We start from the raw sequence: 22,838 nt of genomic DNA on the forward strand, positions 1-22,838 counted from the left end.
TTTAAGTAAAAAAATCCCAATTGCTGTTACATGCTTCTCAGATCTGTAAATGCAAACAACCAGACCTGGTAGTTTTTTTTCAACAGATATCTCCTGATATCATCTCTTCAAATCTAGATGCCATATGGTACCTACAAGGAACCACGCCCAGACATAACGAGGTCAGAAAAAATCCCTTAAGATATCGAAGCGTGCAGTATAGTCTGTTTTGAGTGTGCTGGAGGAAACTGAGCAGTTATTATATTTTCCTTTGAATGCTACAGGAAACGTTGTACCCTCTCACGTCTCGCCCAATGGATGCAGTGATTGCAACCCTGAATTCAATCAAGCAGGTTTAGAAAATGGATGGATGGATGCAGCAGGAAAAATGCTTACAGAAATTAATAGACACTTATTACTGCAGAATAATATTTCTTTTGGGAGAAAAAAAGGCATGAAAGCTGTTAAAAAATGTAGCATGGAAACAGGAACACTTTGGGTGTGGAAATTTTTTTTATGGTGGCAACCATTTTGTTTTATAAAATAAAAAACCCTGTGCAGAGGAGATTTCTATTAGACCTGCAAAGGTGCGCTGTAGTCGTCCTTGAAAGCCTGAAATTAAATTTAATTTCCTCTGAAATTGTATGTACTTGTTGCAGGAGCTAGAAAGAGAGGTGCAGATATTTATTTATGGCCTCGTTTCTCCTTGTGTCACAGCTTTGTGATTGTTACATGTCTGTGTGTTTCTGTGTGTGGCACACTGACAGACCCCAGGCCGGTTTCACGCCTGACTTGGTAATACCGTCTCCCTGACTCTTGCAGTGAGAACAGATGGCAAGGACTTACCCTGCAAAGAATCCTTCCAACACACACATGCACGCACAATCATGATGTTCAAGAACTTCCTTGGCGCCGACTGATTTGCCTCCCGATCCAACAATGAGTCATCATGCATATCACGATGACTTCTCCCCGCAAAGTGTCTGCATTTGTGTGTGATTTGGGGTGGCAGAGTGTTTTATGAAATCACCTTAAGTCAGCAAGTCAGACCTAAACACCTGCTACTCTTTTGAATCACACACTCACCAAGCACGCTGTCCTCTTCAGTGCAGCCAGGAGCCTTAAATCAACTGCAGCTTCAAGCAGATACTCACTTTCATGAGCCTGAAGCGATTTGCACTATATAAACATGTCAAGGCTGTGAGCATATTAAATCTGAGCTGCTGATCAAAGGCTCTGATACAAATCCACCGCTGGTGTCTTCCCCGAGTGTCTCTAAAAATGGTTACCACAGGTTTAACAAGGTTGCACATAAGTGCAGTTCAGAACCAGACCAGTCATCTTCAGCTCCTTCAACGATTGACATCAAACGCAACATTCGGCCATATCCTCGGAATGCGACACAGCATGTGTCGATCCTAAGTCGTGCACAGATGATATCAGTGAACTCACTGTGTAGGTGGGCAATCACAAATGCATGTGTGAGAGACTGTGTGGGCGGACAAAAGTTGGAGGAATCTGAAAGGCCAAAAGACATTCTGAACAACACTGCTGTGCAGGATACATTGAACATGCAGCTATGAAGCCTGGGGGAGGGGAGGGGGGTAAAGTTTGAGGCAGAGCTCAAACTGTATCCATGAAATGCAAATGTAAGTGTGCTCTTAAGCTTGAAGATATCCTCAAACACATTGGACCATATTTTGACAGCAACATTAGCGAATGTTTGAGAGCAAAAATGTCAGTATCTTATGTATTTGATATAACATCTGACACATTAACTGAAGTCTTTGTTTGATCAGCAGACATCTGTGGATGCCCCGTTTCCTTTTTATACTTTTGCTTATGTCGGTCGTTGGTGTTTGTGCCTAAACAATTGGTAATTTTCAACTTTTGTGAAAATTTGCAGTAAAATTCATAGAAAAGCCACTGGTAGAGCCCCAGAGCAGCAGAGTCTCAGAAAAAAAAACTAACCAAAGTAAACGTGGAGCCCTTTAGAAGCTCGTAATGTTGACTCTGGTCTTATAACTCTCTTTGTGAGAGGCTTTTTAGTCAATGAATCTGGAAGTTCACCTGCTCCTGGAAAACATGCTGTCGTTTTACGTTTCTGGAAACTGGAAATAAGTGCATACTCTGTGTGAGAATATTTCACATCATAAAAAGCAAACGCACTCCGTCTGTATACCTTTTCCTACTTTATTCTTCCACATTTTGGACAAATGCACTCAGAACTTTAGGTTCATGCATTAACATAAACCAATTGTTTGTGCTAACACAACTTGGAAAACGAGTCCCCAGGGAGACACTTTCTCTGTCAAGAACACCATTTAGATGCTGCATCTTTACATCACAAATAGCTTCTTGCTGACATTTTAAATTTCTACAAGGATAATAACTCTCTGCCAAGCTTATTGAACAGATATCTACTGTTCATGCACATCATCTTATTTGAATACTCCTCCGTTTATGCCTCACATGGGTGACATATTTTAAAAATGAAAATAACTCCCCGAGAGGTCGGTGACTGATTTGATGAGTATGAATATAACATGGACTTTACAAAGAGTGTCGAAACTCAAGTCACACAAAATGATGAAAAGGTTGACACCCCCTCCTGTGTCACTTTCATTTTTCTAAGTTTCTGCTTTATAAAACACAGATCTGAATGGAGTCCGGGATTAAACTATGTTAAGCACAGGAGTGACTGAGCAGGAGCCTGCTGGCTGTGAAATTAACACCCAATTACAAAAGAAGGTCAATGTAATCATGGTCTGTACAGACAAACTCAGGGGAAAAAATGTTTAATCAACTCAAAATAACTTTTTATCTTCACTCAATACAAACACTTGACATATTATTGTGCACCACTTGTACTCATCAGGGTCTTGCAGCCCTACTTTTTTCTTTTTTTTCCCATATTTTCTCTGAAAGCTGTTTGAGACAGAAAGTAGGTTTTTTTTTTACTGGTCCCTCAGCAAAGATTTTTCAATTTTCTGTCATTTAAGTGTATGATGCAGTAAACATGGAGGCAGTTATTAAAATAATGGTCAGATTTCTCTTTTTTTTCCAGCAGAAAGTAACTGCCAATGTCCATGAAAATGACTCAGCTGTAAACAAGACCGCACACTCCAAACTTATCTAAGCATCGTCAGGTTTGTCTGCTGGTGGTCCGCATGGCTGAAGCATCTTCTCCATCAAATTAAAGCGGACGCGAGCTTTGCTCTCATTCTCAGCAACGGAGAAGTAGTTGAGCAGGTCAAAGTGTCCCATGTAGGAGCAGTAAGAGTCACGGTGCTGGTTGACCAGCCATTCCCACTTGCTGGTGTCAGCATGTCCTGTGCCAATGTACTTCGACTGAAGATGCTCCAGCTGACTGTGGATGTTGTATCGGTCCGTCATTCTTGCGGAGATGAGTCCTACAAGCTCTGGATGGAAAAGGAAGAGAAGGAGTTGAACAGATTTAAGTTAATGCATAAAAAGACAAGACGGCACATTGATATTAGAACCAATATTAAATCAGCCAACTAAAGATAAATGTTATCTTTTACTGAGTCTGGGGTCACCGTCTCCACTGCCACCACCAACTTTGTCAGAGAGAGGGAATACAGCCACAACTTTCTCCAGAATGCAGAAAACATTCACCAAAACATTTTCCTATTCATCCACCTCAGGCGCTTTTGAAAGGAACTGAGTCACTGCATCTAATAATGGCTTAAGAAAGTTGTACTCAAACTAATATCCTTGATGCAGACTTTAGGATAGCTCTGCACAGCAGATTGTAGGGCCATGACCCATTTCTGTAAGTCCATCTGTTACTGCAGGTCCTATCTGTTAATAGCTGAAATGGGTATAAAAGAAAGTTGCAAGGTTGAGGGTAGTCATTTTAAGCCATTTTCAGGGTTCTCAATTCAATTAAGCTGAAACATTGAGATGCCAATAGATTAACGGACAGGACTGTATCTGAGACACGATCAAATGCTTGTCTCTTTAAAGAGTTTAATTTTAGAGTATTCATAGGATTTTTGATCACTTTCAGACAATATTTTGAGGTCTTAAAAAGAGAAATGTTTTATTTATGCATTTCCATGTACCTTTTTACTCCTATTTATTACATCTGGGCTTATGTAAATGTCATCTTCTTTTATTGTCTTTATCTTAATTACTAAAACACTTTCTTTTTTAAAAATCTAATAGTATTATACTTTTAATCGTCACCATCATTAGGACATGAATGCCTTTTAAATCTCGCAACTGCATGTATCCAACTGAACCACCGGGTCAGTTTTAGTTTATGTAAAATCAAATACTATCTGTCTCACTCTCTCACCGTGTATAAGAAGCTTAATTTTGTCTCTTTATAGCCTAAAAATGTATGTACAGGGCTCTATGGCCTCTAGCACTTTTGTTTGTTTGTTCGCATGCTAACGTGAGCTAAGCTAACCGGTGTTAGCCTTTTCAAAGTCCACAACATTACCCCTTTTCAAAAGGCTAAATCTAATTTCAGGATCATAATAATGACTTTATTAAACGAACATACTTACTTAAAATGCAATGAGTTAAAAAAAATGAAGGCAAAATTTGTATAAAAGTAGGAGTCAGAATAGCCTGCACTTCGACACAGGTTGGGCTAACGAGCGCTTCTGGTGGGTTCCCCCTGCAAAGTGAACCGAGATGGAACATTGTGTCTTACTTTAGTTCCGGTGGATCGTAGATTCAGGTCAAGCATACAGCTATTCAGACGCCGGAAGATTCATCAATGGACCATTTTACACAGCACAAAAACCTGCAAATATCTTCCTGAAACAGCTTTTGTATTTAATTGGAAATAATACCACTGGCGTTCCGTCCTGTATCAAATCACTGCTGCAATAATTTTTGGCTTCAGGTTTGACCTGCAGTGATGCAAACAATGGCGGCTGATTACTTACATTAAGACATTTATTTCCACATTTCTATATTCAAATTTTCCTAAAATTGTATTTTAAAATATGCAAATATAACTGAGTATCTGCTAATTTGCTAAGTTCCAACAGACAAAGTGCAACTAAACAAGTTTGTTTTAGCCTCAAATTGTGTTTTTGTTAACTAGGCTGCTTCGGCTAAATTACAATATTTTGTGGAATGAAAATCTTTTGGTTCAAGCTGTGGTTAATAATGAGATATTCTTACAAATTGAATGTTTTTGATCTTTGAACCTTTACCTTTCTGAGCAGCTATGCAATGGGTCTTTTTATGTTTCACTTACTACAAAATACTCAAATATAATATAGATATTTATAATTGACTGATTTGCTGTAGTGAAATCCTTCACCATGGACACAGAACTGATTCACATTTTTTCAACACCTGATGGCTCAAGCTGAAACTAAAAGAGAAACAAATCAGGAAAACAAGTAAAATCTTACATTTATGTTGCTATTATCTTTCCTCCTGCTCATGATTAGAAGTTTCTCCTTTTTTGTGAGAGTAATGTCACTCCTGTCAAATCTTTAAACACTTTTTTTGTTTGCTGACCTCACCCCAGCTTCATAACTAATCTTCTAAGGGCCACTGTTAATCACCATGGACTTCTCGCAATGTATTTTTTTTCCTTTTTCCTTTCCTTTTTTGCACACCATGTCAGACAATTACTCTTTAAGTTGAGCTCCGTTTAAGGCAGTAAATTCAAGTGTATTAACTCTCTTTGGATGGTGTGGATCTATCACACTGGGTAGGAAATCGAGGCGTGCTGAATGTGTCTTTGACCATCAGCCAATGAATCAGTCTGAATCTGTGTGGCAGCTCATTTTCCCCTCACTTCTGTGACCATTCAGAATGTCGCAGTTTCTTCACAGATGCAGCAGCCAATTCCAGTCCTTTACCCATACCATTTACAAACTTTAATTAGATTAGAATTAGCATTGGTAGAGTTCTGTGTTGTGTTTGCATTTGTACCTGACACAGAGTGACACCTGTTAATTACCACTTGACACCTCTGTGTTCATGCTGATGCGAGCTCTTTATTAGACTGCTAATCCACATCTGTTCTCTCCTCAGATTACACGGCAGCCCAGCCAAACATTGCAAAGGTCCAGGAAGCAATTCACCCTCATCACTTATAAAAGTTCCATATTCCATATTCAGTCATATTGGCTCAGATCCTCTCACCAACTCTTCGTCATGGTTCACTCCCTCCATGAAAATCTTTGTTTCTTACGAACCCCATCGCCACCCCCCTTTCTCATCTCCTCTGCTCATTATTTCTTTCTCCATATTTGATGCTCAGATCGGAGTAGGGAGGGAAAAATCCAATTCAAAACGACATGTAATGACTTTGCTGCGACAAAAACATTATTTTCTATAACTGCAACAGAGACCCAGAATAATGATGGTACTTGGAAGATTAAACTGATGGTAGGCTGACTGATGTTTTGGAGGGATTTTTTTGTCCAAGTAATTTAACTTTAAATGTCCTGTTGTTAATGAATGCTGTTTAATTGGATTAAAAACTAAATTAATCTTCTAGAAATAAAGAGTGTTGCCAACACTTCTTGCCAAAGCTGTTTTTTTCCTGCTCTTTTTGCATTGTTATTCTTTTGAGCTTTCACTGAATTATTGAAAAAAGTATGTGATATGAAAAGTAGAATGACTGTAATATGAACAGTACAATAGAACTGAGATTATCACTCTTCTTATTACCTTAGAGAGTGTTTGATTGATTACTAAAGTCCACTTATTTCCAGTTGAGTAATAGGCATGCATTATAGCTGAGAGCTTCAAGACAGTGTGTCGGGAAACTTAATTTAGGCCTAGAGTTTGAGAGTTTTAGATTCAAGGTTTGAGTTTAGGTTGAAAAAAATACAAAGTTCATGAATAAAATGAGGATTTAAAGTTTGAGTGTTTTTGTTGTTCACATGTGAAAGATGTGTGTGTGTGTGTGTGTGAGAGAGAGAGTAATGATCACTGTCTCCCTGAAGGGCATCTTCCAAACATGAACCCCAGCTGCTACAGTTATCCTGCTGTCCTCTTTTGTCCTGTAAAACTGGTTATCCTCTCTGTCAGAATTACATAAACACATATTGATCAAAAACATCAATTTACACTCTCAACAAGGTCAAGCTGTGGCCCATCAATGTCGATAAATCATTTCCAAAGCCAGCAGGCCATAAGAGGTCTATGGCTTCTGGTGATTCACATCTTGGACAGTTTCTCATTTCCAACCATCTCTGTGCCTGCAATCACTTTCCAGCTCTCATCGACCCTCGTCTTCCTCCATCTCTAGTTTTCATTTCATTTCATCGCACTTCATCGCCAACTCCATCACTCCCACGCTCTCTTTAAAATGCTGAAAGCTTGTATGCTGGTTGTGGCAGATGCACTTGATTTTTTTGGTTGATCACACAGAAACTACTTATAAAAAAAAAAGAAATAAAAAAAAAACCGCTTCATCAAAGGTTCTGAGATGTTTGTTCCAATTACTGTGTTTTGGGTGGCGTAATCATCGCGGTGGTGGTTCTAGGTGCTGTTGTTTGTGGATGGGGAAAATGAACTGAGATGTGCAGGTTTAACTCTTCCGTCTTGATTGGTGATAACCAGATATTTCATAAGCACACAGACTGCTGCTGTAATGAATGTTCTGTGCGTCAGCAGATATAAATTCTTTTTAATGATCAATACATGATGTGATTTTCACACTATGAAGTGTTACCTTTCTTCCTGAGTTTGCTCTGGAGAATGTTGTCTGAGTTACATGAATAGGGACTTAACTATATCATGAAATGGTTGAATATCAGTCGACACTCACCAACTGAAACATCTGACTAGCTGAAAATTTGACCCCATGGTAGCTCCAAGTCGTATTGGGCTGCAAGAGAGGAAAGAATCCCAACCTGAAAAATGGCAATATTTCCTTCGCTCCATAACAAGTGACCAAAGTTAGGCCCCAGACAGCGTCACAAATTTAGATGATTAAATTTAGGATTTTCATCTTGTGACGTGCCTGTTGCTTTGACCTTTGTCTACAGACGAGCCATAGCAGCACGAGACTCAATAAAACTTTGTCAGTCTTGATACAAAACGGTCTTACAGTAAGCAAAGCTCTACAAATAAAACCAAAACCATATGCAGACAGTTATGTTTGTCCTTAAAAACATTCATTGGCTTCAACCCTCAATGTTGCTTTTAATTGCAGCTCAAAATATCAAAATAAAGGTGCCTGTACATAAAATTTACTATCACAGTTTATATAAAAAGAGCTAACAAAACTAATGCAATAAGAAGAATTCAAATACCGTTTATATGCAAATCAGCCTTGTACTTGCAGTGGTAGGGGGAGATCGTTGAAGATGTTTATCACAGTGGGAGGAAATAAGTTATATTTTTTTTGGCGAGGGAGACTTTATGGCCACAACTTGATGATAGTAACAGGAAAGATTTGACTCGCGGATCAATGCATCACCTGTGGCTAGAAAGAAATCCAAGTCGAGTTGATGGATGTGAAAGTGCTTAATAAAGTTTGGTACTTTAATGAAAAAAGCAAATGCAGACCCCAGGGTGGCGCCAGAGAAAACTTCAGAGGATTGTGAATCATTCATCTTTAAGTAAAATTCTAGCGCAGACTCATCTTGTAATTTTGCCTTCAACCTATACTTTTTACTAGTTTTATACTTATATTAAAAGTTAACTAGGAAAACTGAACTGGAAATCTACAAAGGATCATGTAATATACTTAAACATGAACCCACTAAATGATTTCCTCCCTCCATTTGTTTTTCTCATGAATAGCAAAATACAAAATGTGGCCTTCAAGGTCTCTGCCTCCTACTTTAACAGTCCCTCCACGATGTGCAGATACGCTTTTAGAAATGTCAATAATACTGCAAACATACTGAATACTGAAAACATGGCAGGAAAAAAAAGATTGACATAACATTCCATTGCTGTTTATCTACAAAAACACTATACACAATAGGCTGCATCAGTAGGTATTTCATATACTATTTAACATCATGATATAACTTTAAAGATTAATTATGTCAAGGTATGTGAAGGGGTTTGAAACCCAAGGGAAATATCCAGTTCTGGGTCTTTGTGGCTGAGCTTAAAACTTTCTCTGACTGTCACTACAGTTACAGCCGGAGGGTTTATGGCACATCAATCTCCAGAAAATTACTGTGGTAAGATCATACGTTCAAAATGAAAAACAGTCCGATCATCTCTAATCTGAGGCTATGGCTTTTGCTCCTGGGAAGTAAGTAATGAAGGAAGCCTCAAGCACCGTTTCAAAGCAGACTATCTCAACATTTTTATAAGCTGGTGGAGGCTGACAACATTGGATGTTTATGTTTTAAGGGGGATGCTGGAGAAATACTTCTGGAATCAATCTTAATATCTGATATTCTTGCAGTTTAGCAATTATACAGGGAAATGGCTCCTTTGGGTCCGACTCCGAAGATTTATTGTGTTTATTTTACATTTCCCATACAGATGAGATGAAACAGACTTCAGCCATAAATGTTATTTACAGAACTATCACTAACGGACTGATCATGAGTGAAGTTTCTAATTAAGAAACATTTTCTTTCTATCTCCATATTTATTATTTACAGACATGTAAGACAGAATGTGATTATAGGCAAATGTAAGGACAATTTCAGAGTATTCATTTAAAAAAAAAAAAAAAAGTACCTTCCACTCCGACGCATCCACGTACTGAAAGACCAATGACACGGACTAACCTGAGTGCAACTGTGATATTTCACTGTTCCAGTTTGAAATCATGTGCAGGCTGTTTCTAAGCGTTTCAATTTGACACAAATTCCATTAGAAAATGTCACGCAACCGAGCGGTTCACAGCAAGAACAGCCGTTGTGAGTACAGGAGTGAAAAACCTTCTTTTAAATGCATCACTTCACTCCTCTGGTTAATAGTATTCAGAGATTATCGCACTTCTTAATGCTAAATTCTGTGCGATAAACAGTTGGGCTTTTTCTGAAGCAATGTTTTGGTCTTTTTTTTTTTTTTTAAAGAGATGCAAACAGCAAACTCGTGTATTCTTGGTTGTTGCGAGACAAACACTTTACAAACAGCAAGACCATTGTAATATTATGATTGTATTCCTGTTGGCGTGCTACATGTTAACTTGTACACGGGCTACTCTAAGCCAGCGTGCATGATATCGCTCTCATATTTTCCTCGTGATGTAGCTGGATTGATTTGGAACAGAAACTAATTACGTTAGAATTTGGACCAAATATATTAAACTGAAGGTAATTATCTAAACGTTTCAAATCCGACGTGTGAGATCTGTGGACGTCTGAAGAATTCAGTCGAACAGGAAGGTTAACATGGGATTAGCAACAGCTTGTAAACAGAATAGAAAACAGACGGGTTGTTTCTATTTGTTACGCATCTGGTCTGGTCTACGTGGGGGAACAGGTACAGTAAAGACTGCGCTCAAAATGATGCTTTACATTTGTATCATAGCTGTTCTGCTCATTCCTTCATCAGTATTTGAATTGCAAATAAGACAACTACAATAAGAGCTTAAAACATTCACATCAATGTATTGTATCATATTTGCAGTAAAATTAATTTCATCGTATGCACATGCTTGATATACATTCTGTACAAAATAATCAATATATAACAACAAAGACAGGAATGAATACTGTTAGTTAATTTCCATCGCTGTACATCATTTTGTTTTACAACCCCTGCACATTCAGAAGCAGAAAGAATATCTGTCTTTTCGGTTACTGTTTGTAAGGAGGATGAATGTCGCTGAGCTTGGGGCTCTATAATAAGGAACACACAGTGGGAAAGCTCTAACTGTCAATTACTAATCAGCAGACATCTGCTCTCAGGTCAAGTTGGTCTGGGAACAAAAAATTAGCAAAGCTTTGACAAATATTCCTGCCTTCACACAGAAAGACGACACGTTTAATTCACCCTCTTTACATACTGCATTAACATGCATCTCGACTTTGTGTATTTAATCTCAATAGAGCACTTACAGGTCGAAAACATATAAATTAATCTATCAAAGATGACTGATGAGGGGGACATTTCAACCACATTATAATCAAATCATAAAACTCCACACATTAAATGTCACTTTTGTTTCTTGTGTCAGTTTGCTATGATTTATTGCCGAAGAGTAAAAACCTGTTCAGCCTTTTTAAGAGTCTTTCCCAGTGTAAACAAGGTACATATTTGTTGAGCTGAATAAACACAGAAGTGGTTGGAATCAAGGTGCATGTTAGGGCGAGATGTAAAAGAAGGCATGAAGCATGTCCCAATGTAAATATTATGGGCTGCAGATTACAGCGCTTTGGTAAACATTTGTCGTTTTTCACGGTCCTTCAAATCTAAACTGACCTGCCGACATTTCAAAAGCACATTTCCTTCCAGCTGATTGCTGCAGAAGTGAAACGCATCAGTGCCTTCTCTCCACTCATAAAACTTTTATATGGTGACTGCCAGCAAAATCAAACCTATACGTTTTTAATTAAGCAAAGCAATCTACAATTAAATTCCTGTTTGTTCTTTGGCACCAAGTACTCTGTGTGAGAGGCCCCTGCCAAATGTCTTAAACTAAAAGCTGCAGTTAAAACGTAGATCCTCCATCCGCCAAGTCCAGCACTTTGTGAACAGAGGTTTGAATGTAAGAACACAAGATATGTGATGGGTACATGTATCCATCATGTACAGCAGGAAGGGGCGTGGCTTCCATTGCACTAAGCCTCAGGTGCCCATCGCTCCCTCTGCTCTATCTGTTGTACGCTTGCAAGTTCCAAAAACATCTTCATCCCAATCTGTAACTGTTATGATATAATGCCCTCTGGTGGCAATATAATTTAAGCATATGTAAAAAATTAACTGCAGTTTCTATAATTCAACTCTGGGAGGCACATCAGAGCAGAACAAACTGATCTATGACATCATGAAATCAACCAATCGTCCCCGTTTCCTGTTTTAGGAGGATGCCCATATATGGCCATTAGTTGGGTTGTGACAAGGCATACTTGGCAGGTACACAAACTCCATTGTACACTTGAGCCTCATGACATCACTACAAAGGTAGCATTGCTTATTCATCCTCCCTGTGTGTTCTCATCACAAAGCCTGAAAGAGACCAAAACACAACAACAAAAATACCAACTGCTTCTGAAAGTCAACAATAAATAATAGATTCTAACCAGCAAGCTATACACACCACTGTTGCCATGACAGATATGTGCAAATGTTTCATTGGTGCCTTGAAATGGCCAAGGCCTTAAGACACACCTGTAGCTGTCATTACAGACATAAATACGCATCATCGGGAGCAGCAGAACTTCTCCACAGATTACATTTTGAAGTGCCGTAGCAGGAAAAGCTCAGCTAAAGCAAAGCTCAGCGACAGTGGCTCAGTTCCACCAAATGTCCCACTAACCTCTGACAGCGGGCCAGGATGCACAATACCAAAGCTGTGAAGCTGGCCCAATTTAAATCAAATGCAGCCATGTTTATCATGATCCTTCACATCTGAGCTTTCCTTGCTAAGACAGGCCAAAGTTGCCATTAATGAAAAATATCCACCGGATTCCACAGTGAAGGAAATGAAGCTGTGGAGGGCAGGGAGGCTGCCGGGGAGCAGTTGACTGTGGAGCTTGTGGTGACAATTTGATCAATTACGGCCGATGGAACCTGAAAACACAAACACAGAGTTCGAGACACATACAGAAAACAACGGAAAAATACACATTTAAAAACTATTTTTCAGAGCTTGAAATGTAGTCGCCTCCTGAAACATTTTACAGCTGCTGTCAGGATTACAACAGTAACATTAGCTGGGCCATTTTTTCAAGGATTCAAACTGGTACAGGCCAAAAAAATGCATTTGCTAGGTAAGAAGAAGACGAACTGGTCTCTAAAAGGCTAAAAGATGTCACTCACAATCCTTAAAACAAGATCAGGTGATGTGAATTTAAAAGCTTTAAAAACTCTTACTCATTAAAATCTGTGTTCATATGCAAAAAGAGCAGCGCATGCAGACCTAGAAGCTGTTAGCTGAACGAATGGGTTATCTCCAAAATCTGCTCTTATAAGGAAAATGATTTTGCAACAGGATCATAGTTCAGGTTTTCTCCTGATGACTCGTCCATGTTTCCTGTATCAATGTTGCACGGGCAAATGGCTGCTTCACCTTTCTGCTCAGCAGCTTTATCTGAACATTTTATAGCTCTTAGATCTTTTCTTCGCTTTCACAGCTCTCTTTAAGTACCATTTCTCAATGACATTTCAGAAATCTGGAAACGCTTTGATGCGTTTTTATAGCCTTCCTTTGCTTTGCAGACGTCCATTATCTTCACTTTCAGATCCAACTCAGTGCTTAGAGGAGCCCGGGGGTGTTAATGTTTGAAGAGCCTGAGATTTTATGGTGCTAGGCTTTAAAACTGTCATCAGCCAATTATTTCTAATGATAATTCTTGACCTTCCTTACAGGTGGATACAACTCGAAAACAAATAACAGGGTGGCCAAACTTCAGCAAACGATACCACAGCTGCGGCTTCTTTTTCTAAGTTCATGAAATGAATACTAACAACGAATGAAGAAATGCTTTTGGGGGTTACTTATATTTAAATTTTCTTGCCAAGGTACAGCCAGATTACAAGTGATAATAGAGAACCATTTACAGTAATGGTTTAGGAAATGAGAGTTTTGTCCAAAGGTACATTTCTTCTTTCTTTTGGACTCATACACAGCCCCACAGGTCTAATAACATTTAATAGAAAAAACCTGAACTTGATTGGCAGTCTGTGCCTGAGGCTGATGAACTGAAGTCAACCCAGGTGTACTTCATGGCTTTAATGAAATAATGAGCAAAGCTCAAGGAGACCGGAATGATAAATATATATTGATCAGTGAGAGTTTATAAACAGCAAGATTTACTGTGATAAATGAATAATGAAGCTTCAGGGTTGGGTTAAATGGTGGAACCCATCGACTGTGTGAGTACCTGGTGAACTGTTTGCTGTCTTCGTGAACCTCCATCTCTCGGCTCTTAAACTCATTCAGTTCCTTACGGATAGCAGCCTGAGGGGGCGCAGAACAAAACACACAAACACATGAAGTGGTGATAACATTTTCAGGCCTGGAAGGGCACCCGAGTCCCCCACCAAAGACAGACACCAACAGGACTCAGCTGCAGTGACACCGTCCATTCTGCTTACCTCCCCGTCACTTTCAAAAGGCTCAAGGCTGTTCCACTAATAAACTGAAGGCAATTGAAGGCTCTCATTTGGACTTTCTCTGCTATTTATGTCAATTTTTTTTACAAATCCACACATAGTGCTGGATTTTAAAAATGGACATGGATGGGCTACGGTTGTCTCCTGCTCCTTTGAGGTTTGATGTTCCAATTGTGTTTATTATCAAATCAAATCTAATGATAACAGTAGATGGAACTGTTGTAATTCTAGCAACCCTTTCATTAAATCATATTTGTTCCCTGAATATCTATGTATTCCACTGTGTTTCATTTAATTTGACTGGTGAAGAAATTCCCTCTGCATCAGACGACACACTTGACAGCATTTAAATGAAAGGGAACTGAAATTGAAAGATTCTGGCCTTGAGATAAAATCTTTTTAAAAGAGTATAAAGAAGCTCTGACATGTTGGTTCTTCTTTCTAAATTTGAGAAGATTTCCCACATATCATTTCTGCATATCATCTCAGTACAAGATGGTAATCTTGGGTACATCAACACTGCTCATTGTTACAATGATGGTAAGAAGTTGTAATTAAATGTGGTTACATCTCACTAAAGTTGATGCTGACACTACTTGTTTCTATACAGACAGCATTTATAAACCTACTGTGAGGAGGAAACTTAACACAAGTTAACAGCACAAAGCAAATACTTTCTATAAACTGTAAAGCAAGGCAAGCAGTTTACAACTAAGAACTGCTCATCCTGTTGTTAGATTACTTGGTTTTTAAACATCTGATAGTAAAATATTTTCAGCAATTGCTGTCACAGGAATCATTCCTGCTGAAAACTAAAAAAAACATACAGATTTAATGCAGAATTTGTCATCAAATTCAGCCACTGCATCACATCTGAATACAGGTAAGAGGGAAAACTTACTCTAGGTACTGAGTGGTACCTGGCAATGCAACCTGTGATTTGAGTCGATGAAATCGTGCCATGTAACTGGAGAGCAGCAGAACGTGTATATACTGTATGTGTCACTTAACCCGGAGCACCACAACATTGGCCACTTTTCAGTCTCCGAGTTGCTATCTTTGTGTTTCACCTTCCCACTTCCATTCAGCTAAACGTTCTGATTAGTGGCACTTTGGGATTAATTCCTCAGTGCTGTGCAGTTCTGAGCAATCGCCAGCAGAGGACAGGCATGAGACAGACACTGAACTGTCTGAACAAATACATCAAACACAGACATAGTTGTCTGAGTTTCTTACTCATAGTTCAGTTCCACATATGAGGAAACATTAATAATACACTGTACATTGATAATCTAGATAAAAGAGTGTGACATAACCTTGTACTGAGCCTTTTACCCACTTTTAACAGAAAAACAAAGTGAGGTCACAGACATAATGGATTTCTGTGTTTGGTACGGGAGAGTTTAAAGAACCTGCACAGATCCCTGACCTAAATCCTATTCAGCACCTTTGGGATGAACTGAAAGTGTGAGCCAGGCATAATCAGAGCCTGGCTTAGGTCATATTGTTGTGGGGTCAAATTCCGGCAGTCATGTTCCTAAACAGAAGCAGGTTAATAACAGAACAATTAAATGTTCTCTTACGGTGACCATGTTCTATGTTAGGGTCTCTATATACTATTAACCATGCAATGATTTTTGTTTTTTAATCTTTTAATCGTCTCAATTTGTAAAAGCACAAACTCAAAGGCTAGTATAAAGACTAGAGTATAAACAGCTGTACCTTGTCAGCAGGAGTAAGGCGTGTCCAGGGTTTGTCTGCCCGACGGTCATACTCCTTGGCATCCGTTACCTCCACATACTCGTTAAAACGCAGGATCCTCCGAGCGATGAGCTCGGCGACTGTCGGCCTCACACTCAGCTACACGCAACCAGCCAGGGGAAAGAATTTGTCTTTAAACACAAAACCTTCAAAGTGATCTTCATGATTGCTTTTTAGTTTTGTATCGTATAAAAACTCAGATTAAAACATCCAACTTCTCATCACAGAAGACACGTCTCGCTTCCACCTGTCTCCACTAGATGGGCTAATCCCTCCACATGAAACCTTTCCTGCCTCCTTCCATGACTCATAAGGTGGAGCAAAACATAAGCAGCTAAATATAGACTCTTCTGATCTCCCTTATGTGAGTTTGTGTGGTTGGTGTTTACAGTACCTTTCTGGACAGTCTCCTTTTAATCTCTTGCTTGGCCTCGTGCTCTTCAGCTTCATTCTTTTCTGCATGCAGAGAATTCGCATCAGTCAGCTGACATCTACGATTTCAAGTCAACAAGCTTCTGATTCATTTTCAAGCCATCTTTTTTTCAAAGATTCAGTGTATCCATCATTACTCAGAACAAGATTGTTAAGTGAAATTACAAGACATAATTGCTCTGCCAACATTCATTCTGTGCTCATCTGAGACAGCTCCCCACCCTTCATAATTTCATTCACTCTGTACCAAAGCCTTCGCAATATCCTGCAGATTAGACCCACCCTAAACAGACCAAAAACACTTGCTAGCCTCAAATAACGCTACAAATAAGACTTCAAAACTATGTTTTTTGGCAAATTATTGTCTTGTCCGCTGATATACGACTTAGATGTGGTGAACTCCCGTTTCTGTACATTTAACCTGGCATTTAATTTTTTGGGGTAAAAATGGCTTAAAATAGCAGGGAAAACCTTAATAAAATGCTCTACCACATCACTCCTTGGTTTGAAAATGCACTTCAGAAACTTACGTTTGAGGATGTTTCTCTGCTCCAGCTCCTCCGTGGTGGGTCTTTGGCTCAGGCGTCTAAAACAACAGAGGATCAACATAAGTTATCACATCAACATTTAGGATTTGTTTTTTTATTACTTTTGTTCATAATAATTAAAAAACACATAATAATCTGTTTATTGCCCCACAGCTACGCAAGATTTCTGATGCCGACCTACACTCATTTTCACAGCATCTTTGTGTATTTATGTGTGTGTGTGTGTGTGTGCGAGTGTGTATTTGCACCTGACTAGTTTGCTGCCTATCTGCTGGCGGAGCTCATGTCTCTCTGTCTCGGAGCTCCGTGGCAGAATGTTTTTCTCCTCCAGCTCTCTCTTGCTGGGTCGGTTGCCAAGCTTAATGTTCAACGTGTCTCGCCGGCGGATCTTGATGGCTAAAGAGCCTAAAACAGAGTTAAACAGGGACAAGTAGAGGGAGGATTCTTAAGGCTGTGAAACAAACAAAAAACTTCATTGACAAATAATGTAAACAATAAGGAATCCCAGTTTGAGGCCAGTATTTGAGACCAATTACAATCTAAATTGCATCTTCTAAATGAAATCACTCACACAACCTGCAAATCTTGATGTCAGTCAGTATGGTTATGCTGACTGCACCATTTAACTGGACCTCCGCCCTTGTTCCAGTGTGAACATTATCGATTCATCAACTAAACTATGGCCGACACCACAACACTATGGACAGTGAGAGAAAACAATACAGGCATTCTACGGCTTATTAATATTAATAATCTAGACTATTCTATTCAATAACGTTGGTGCATTTTTCTCTCACTGACTTTTGGATTTTCCTTGTGGATCTCAACTGTTCAGCAAGATGTTAGAAAGAAAATTACAGCCGTACTGCTTGTATATTCATCTTCTTCCTCCTCTTCATCCTCATCCCGGTACAGGATTGGTCCGTCTGAATCAGAGTCACTGGTCTGGCTGTCTCTCGGCATATCAGGGATAACTGTCACCTCGGCGTGTTCCGTTTTCACACTGAGGCCCCGCTTTTCTGCTTCGCCCTCTGCTGACCTGCAGGTGTCAACAACAGGACAGTATGAGCACAATCCTTTGACAAAATAAAATCTACTGAAGTTTTTCAAGCTTTAGGCAACAAATGCTCCTTCATCTGGTATAAGAACTCATCATGTGAGACTTCCATAACACTTTACTGCAATTTCACTTAAAGCCAACATACAGAAAGAGAGAAAGAATGTGATTCATTGACTTTCATATCCTAACAAGACCTCGGGGTTACCTCGGGGTGTTCTCTACTCCACGCTCTGTTCCTTCCTTCTTCTTTTCATCTTCTCCTTCCTTCCCATCAGTCCTTCCCTGTTTCTCCCCCTGTGAGCTGCTATTCGTCTCTCCCTCTGTGAAGGATGTTTCCTCTGTAGCTGTGTTGATATGGGAAGACTGGACTGTGGTTTCAGGAGACGATGCTTTGTGAGTCTCCTCACCTGAAGTTGAGTCTTTGGGAACAGATTTAGGCTCTACATCTGGCAGTGAAGCTACCTGGGTTCCCTCTGTCTCATTGCCTGAAGTTTTAGATAGGAGAGGCTTGGTGTTTGAGGAAAGGGGGGAGGATTTTAACTCCCCAGGCTGTCTCGGAGTCTCTGTGGAGGTTTTCTGAGGTACGGCTGAAGTGTCTGATTTCCGGTTTCTCTTTGCATCTGTCCCATCAGACTGTGCTGCAGTGCTGGCATCCTTGGGTACACGAGAACGAGGTGTGGAGGTGGTTTTTGTTGTGCATCCCATCTTCTTGGGATGAGAGGATTTGGCTGTGGAGATATGAAAAAGCAAATGTGTTTAGGAAAAGGAGAAACCTCTAGCTTCCCGAGTCTTCTTGAGACGAGGAGGTTGCATGGATAAACTCTCAAATGCCTAAAAGACGTGACTGTGGTTCTATCAATACAGATTACAGTCTTACAGCCCAACTGGAGTCATATATCTAGGTATCTTGTTTCAGTCAAAGTACAGCCAATATACTGCAATGCAAAATAAAAAGGCCTCTGAGGACGTCATTCAGCTGAAGACGCATGCTCGTGTGTGTTTGATTGACAGCAGCTTGGCAGATTTTCTTAGCAGAGACATGGAAAAAGGCACAAAAATTTAAAAAGAAAAAAAACATGCATTCAAGACAACATTCTGTCACCAAAAATTGTGTTCTTCGCAGCGGTTTTAAAGACTATTAGCTGTACAGCTAATAAGTTACACAACCTTAATAAGTTAAACAACCTTAAGCACTGGTATACAAATGCATCTGAAATAGGGTAGACTTTTTTGTCCCAGATGTTTGGTTGCTTGCTTACCAGGCAGACTTTTTCATGCTTGTATGTTATATAAAAATGACTTTTGAGGGGAACGCATTATGCTCATTAGCAGGATAGAATAGCTTTAAAACTTACTTAAAATGTGGAAAAACTTTCTTCCTCACAGCAGCATGTTAGCATTCATTCTTTATAAAATGCTTGAAGTGGGTACAGATGCATGCAGGCTGCAAATCATCTCAGACCGAGACAACAGACAGATCACCATGTACACACACTCAATTAATCAAACATCTATAGGTCCTTTCAGAACCTTTTTATGGCTGTTATAACTATTGAAGGACGTTCCCCTGCTTTTTTGTGTCCACATTGCAGGAACTGCAGCCAATTGTAGTTTATAGAACTGCTTTTATAGGGTCCTTTTTTATCTCTCACTTCAGATTGAGAGATTTCCTAGTGTCAGGTGAACCATCTGTCAAGCAGCTGTACAAAACAACTCAACCACCAGCACAGCACCAAAACATACCATCACAAGAAATATCTGTAAAAAGTCGGTCATATAGGTTACAGTAAAAACCTAAAGAAAACACACAGGAATGAAGTGCCACACCACTCCGGCACTACTATCTGTGATGTGGCAGCAACCAGAAAGAAAGCCTTTGAAGGCATGTTCTTCACCACTGAGCTGCTAATCACTTGTCATCTTCAGCTTCAAAAGCTTCATTTTAGCATCTCTCTCCAAATAGGCCCCGTCAGCTCTGATGGGTCAGCTGATATTCTTTGTTTATAGGTATATCAAACTAAACACTTAGCAACACTGTATGCATGTTTAAGAGGTCAGTAAATGAGTAAATATAAAATTGAGCCCATTCAGGAAGTTCAGCAGCAGTTTTCTGTGGAGCAGAATAACTTTATTTGGCTTGGACTTTGGGCACTGCAGTTTAACAGAATGTTTATATAATCACAGACTCTACACTGTAGAGTCTACAGTATAGGACACATTGACGTAAAAGGAAAACCCAGAGATATAACGTGACCTCTTTTATATGGGCTGTTATCCAAAGTCCTTGTATGACGTGTTGCTGCTCTCTGGATGTTAGCCCGTTTACATGTACATAAGACTGAATGCTGATGTTGCTACTCAAACCAGGTACAGTTTGAATGAGGCAACGTAATTGTCTGCATGAAAACTAGAGGATGCCACCATAAAACTAAAGCATACAAAATTTACATTTTTACCTTCTTGTTATTCAATAGGAATAAAGAAAATGTGGTGCTTTATTTCAGTTGGACTGAAAATATTACAGAATACAATCCAATATGATAGTTCATTTTTTCACTCCACTTATTATCACTAATGATTCATTTATGGATCTTTTCATTGCTCAGTTTGTTTTTCTGTCCAGCAAAAGTTTTCTGTTTTTTCCCTCCGTTGGTTAAAAAAGCAAACAGTTCATATGCACATCACATCGTATTTGGACTGAAACATTGACTGCTCTGTTAGCACATGCTGGCAGGCACAATATTTTAGGTGTGAAATGAGCAACTTCTGAATTCATCCTCAGAAAACTCAGAAATACAGAATGCCTAAGGCAACCCTGGAGGAAGCAGCTTCCCAAGTGTGTGTAGTATCTTTGTGCAAAGTCAGCCTGTACGAAAAAAGAATTAAAAATGTTATTCAAACACCAAGCAAACAACTTTTGTACCGCTTCTTTGGTGAACCACACAAAAACCCAGAGTTCTTCAGAAAAGACTAAAAACACTGCATGCAGTATTCGGAGCTGTGTGACTCATGTTAAACACATACTGGATGAAAAGATGATGAGCATTCCCAAACTTCATGCCATCACAGACATATCAAAGCTCATTTTATGGAAGCCATGCAACATGGATCTTACGCACACTCATGACCCTCCCCAGCCCCACCCCCACCCCTTCACACACTTCTTGTTCTACAGAAACGTTTCCAGAGACAAAAGAAGCTTCACTTCTGCTTTCTCAGAAATAATAATTCAAGCCCTTCTACAGCCACAGCACATCACGTCTGAAAGAATACTATCACTAAAAAGGGAGATACTCTTTTGTTGCCACTTCACTTTACCTGCATGTCAAGAACACGAGTGTGTGTATGCAGCCATGGTTTACAGGTGAAGATGGCTTTTAAATGAGCCCTACTTCCCTGCAAACAGCAATAAAGTGCATTTTCCATGCAGGGAGGCAGGCAAAAACATCGACAGGCTAACAGGCTTCAGTCCAAGCTGTCTGAACTTACCAGTCCCTCGACTAGTGGTGTTAGCGTGCCGTGGGTTAGTTTTAGCCTGTGTGGACGGGCCAGCCTTGACTGTGGTTTTAGCTGTCTTTTTAGCTCCCGAGGCACCATCTTTGTGCCTTGTTGTGGTGGTGGTGCCACCAGCAGTTTTGGTAGAGGTGGGCAGAGGGGAGCTTTGTTGCTTTTTAGCTTGAATGTCCCGAGGTCGCACCTGGTTTGCCCGGGCAGTTGGTTTAGCATCAGGTCTCTCTGAACAGATCACAGCAAGCAGGAAGGAAAAGTGTGGTATTTGCAGCCTTAAAATTGAGTCTAAAAGTAAGATAAGAAATGCTCATCTGTACAAACAGTTGCACAAATGGACGGTGGAGACAAGCAGACACATGAGGTCATGAAAGATAAGGGAGGCGTTAGACACAGGTGATAAGTGTCTTGTGTTCTGCCTTTCAACATGCTTTGATAGATGATGTGTGCCCATTAACATCCCCAACCTCCAAAGTTATGGTGTGTGTGTTGCTGTATTCGCACAGTTTGCTAGCTTTGCCTTTCTGACTATTGACAAACAAATTGCTTGAAGTTCGATGCTAACAGGGTTGAGATGAAAACAGCGCAACACTTAAGCAGCATCAGACAGAAGAGAAGCGACCTGTCTCCTGAGGGAATGGGAAGCATTAGGAGAAGGAGCTGCTGCTCTGTTCAGATTGTTCAGATTCAGACCCTCTGCAAGCTGATATAATGGGAATATCTATTTGAACACATTAGACTAGCTCATAGATCCCTAAGAGAGTTCAATGTCAGCCAGAAAACTACTGCAGAACACAAATGTATTGTATGGCCTTGAAGAAAGTATCTAAAAAAAGCTGAAACATAAAGTTATGGTGTATACAAATTGAGCGGCTAAAGTGCTGTAAAAGTCCAAGATTTGTAAAGAACACTGGGTTTAAGCTGTTCATATGAAAGATGGAGGATTTATTGACTAACAATTTACTGACTAACAAACCAGACAGGAAATGATTCTATAACTAACATCAGCAAAGACTGCCTAATCTACAAATAAGAAAGTCATCAGGTAATAAAACCTATAAACTGATAAATTACAACATTTGTTCAACAAAAGCCATCCTCTTTCTTGCATATTGAACAGACAGTCTAGTCCTTCAGTATTTAGAGGGCAAACAACTTTTGTACACCAGGACGATAAGTTTGAAATGGACCAATCAAGAAGGGCTTTAACAATACCACTGCCTTAACATAATAGGTTTGGTTTCCAGAGAGAGAAAAGCATACCAAAGATGGGATGAAGCCGCTTTAAAAATATTACATTTCTTTGCATCTTAATCTGTTTTTGGAGCATATTAGGGAAT

The 22,838-nt window shown here is 39.6% G+C and overlaps 2 protein-coding genes across 5 annotated transcripts in view; both read right to left on the reverse strand.

The window, feature by feature from the left end:
• Positions 1-2,892: 2,892 nt before the first annotated feature.
• On the reverse strand, positions 2,893-4,639 carry sf3b5 (splicing factor 3b, subunit 5). Its single transcript, XM_072390767.1, has 2 exons — positions 4,518-4,639; positions 2,893-3,401 (listed from the first exon to the last, which is right to left on the reverse strand). The coding sequence occupies exon 2, from the start codon at positions 3,373-3,375 to the stop codon at positions 3,115-3,117; it is 261 nt and encodes an 86-aa protein (XP_072246868.1). The 5' UTR covers positions 3,376-3,401; positions 4,518-4,639; the 3' UTR covers positions 2,893-3,114.
• Positions 4,640-9,389: 4,750 nt separating this feature from the next.
• The window catches only part of phactr2 (phosphatase and actin regulator 2), a 42,893-nt gene continuing 29,444 nt past the window's right edge, over positions 9,390-22,838 (reverse strand). For 3 of the 4 annotated variants that reach the window (XM_072390768.1, XM_072390770.1, XM_072390769.1), the window contains exons 5-13: positions 21,481-21,726; positions 18,197-18,719; positions 17,798-17,970; positions 17,180-17,336; positions 16,914-16,969; positions 16,346-16,407; positions 15,913-16,050; positions 13,959-14,035; positions 9,390-12,645 (exon numbers count right to left, since the gene is read on the reverse strand). In XM_072390768.1, the coding sequence (XP_072246869.1) occupies positions 12,630-12,645; positions 13,959-14,035; positions 15,913-16,050; positions 16,346-16,407; positions 16,914-16,969; positions 17,180-17,336; positions 17,798-17,970; positions 18,197-18,719; positions 21,481-21,726 (1,448 nt within the window). In that variant the 3' untranslated portion in view covers positions 9,390-12,629. The remainder of the gene's footprint in view (positions 12,646-13,958; positions 14,036-15,912; positions 16,051-16,345; positions 16,408-16,913; positions 16,970-17,179; positions 17,337-17,797; positions 17,971-18,196; positions 18,720-21,480; positions 21,727-22,838) is intronic. The other variant, XM_072390771.1, reaches the window with a different exon arrangement.

Source organism: Leuresthes tenuis, unplaced genomic scaffold (assembly GCF_036924035.1).
Source record: "Leuresthes tenuis unplaced genomic scaffold, fLeuTen1.0.hap1 SCAF_8, whole genome shotgun sequence".
Lineage (NCBI taxonomy): Eukaryota > Metazoa > Chordata > Actinopteri > Atheriniformes > Atherinopsidae > Leuresthes > Leuresthes tenuis.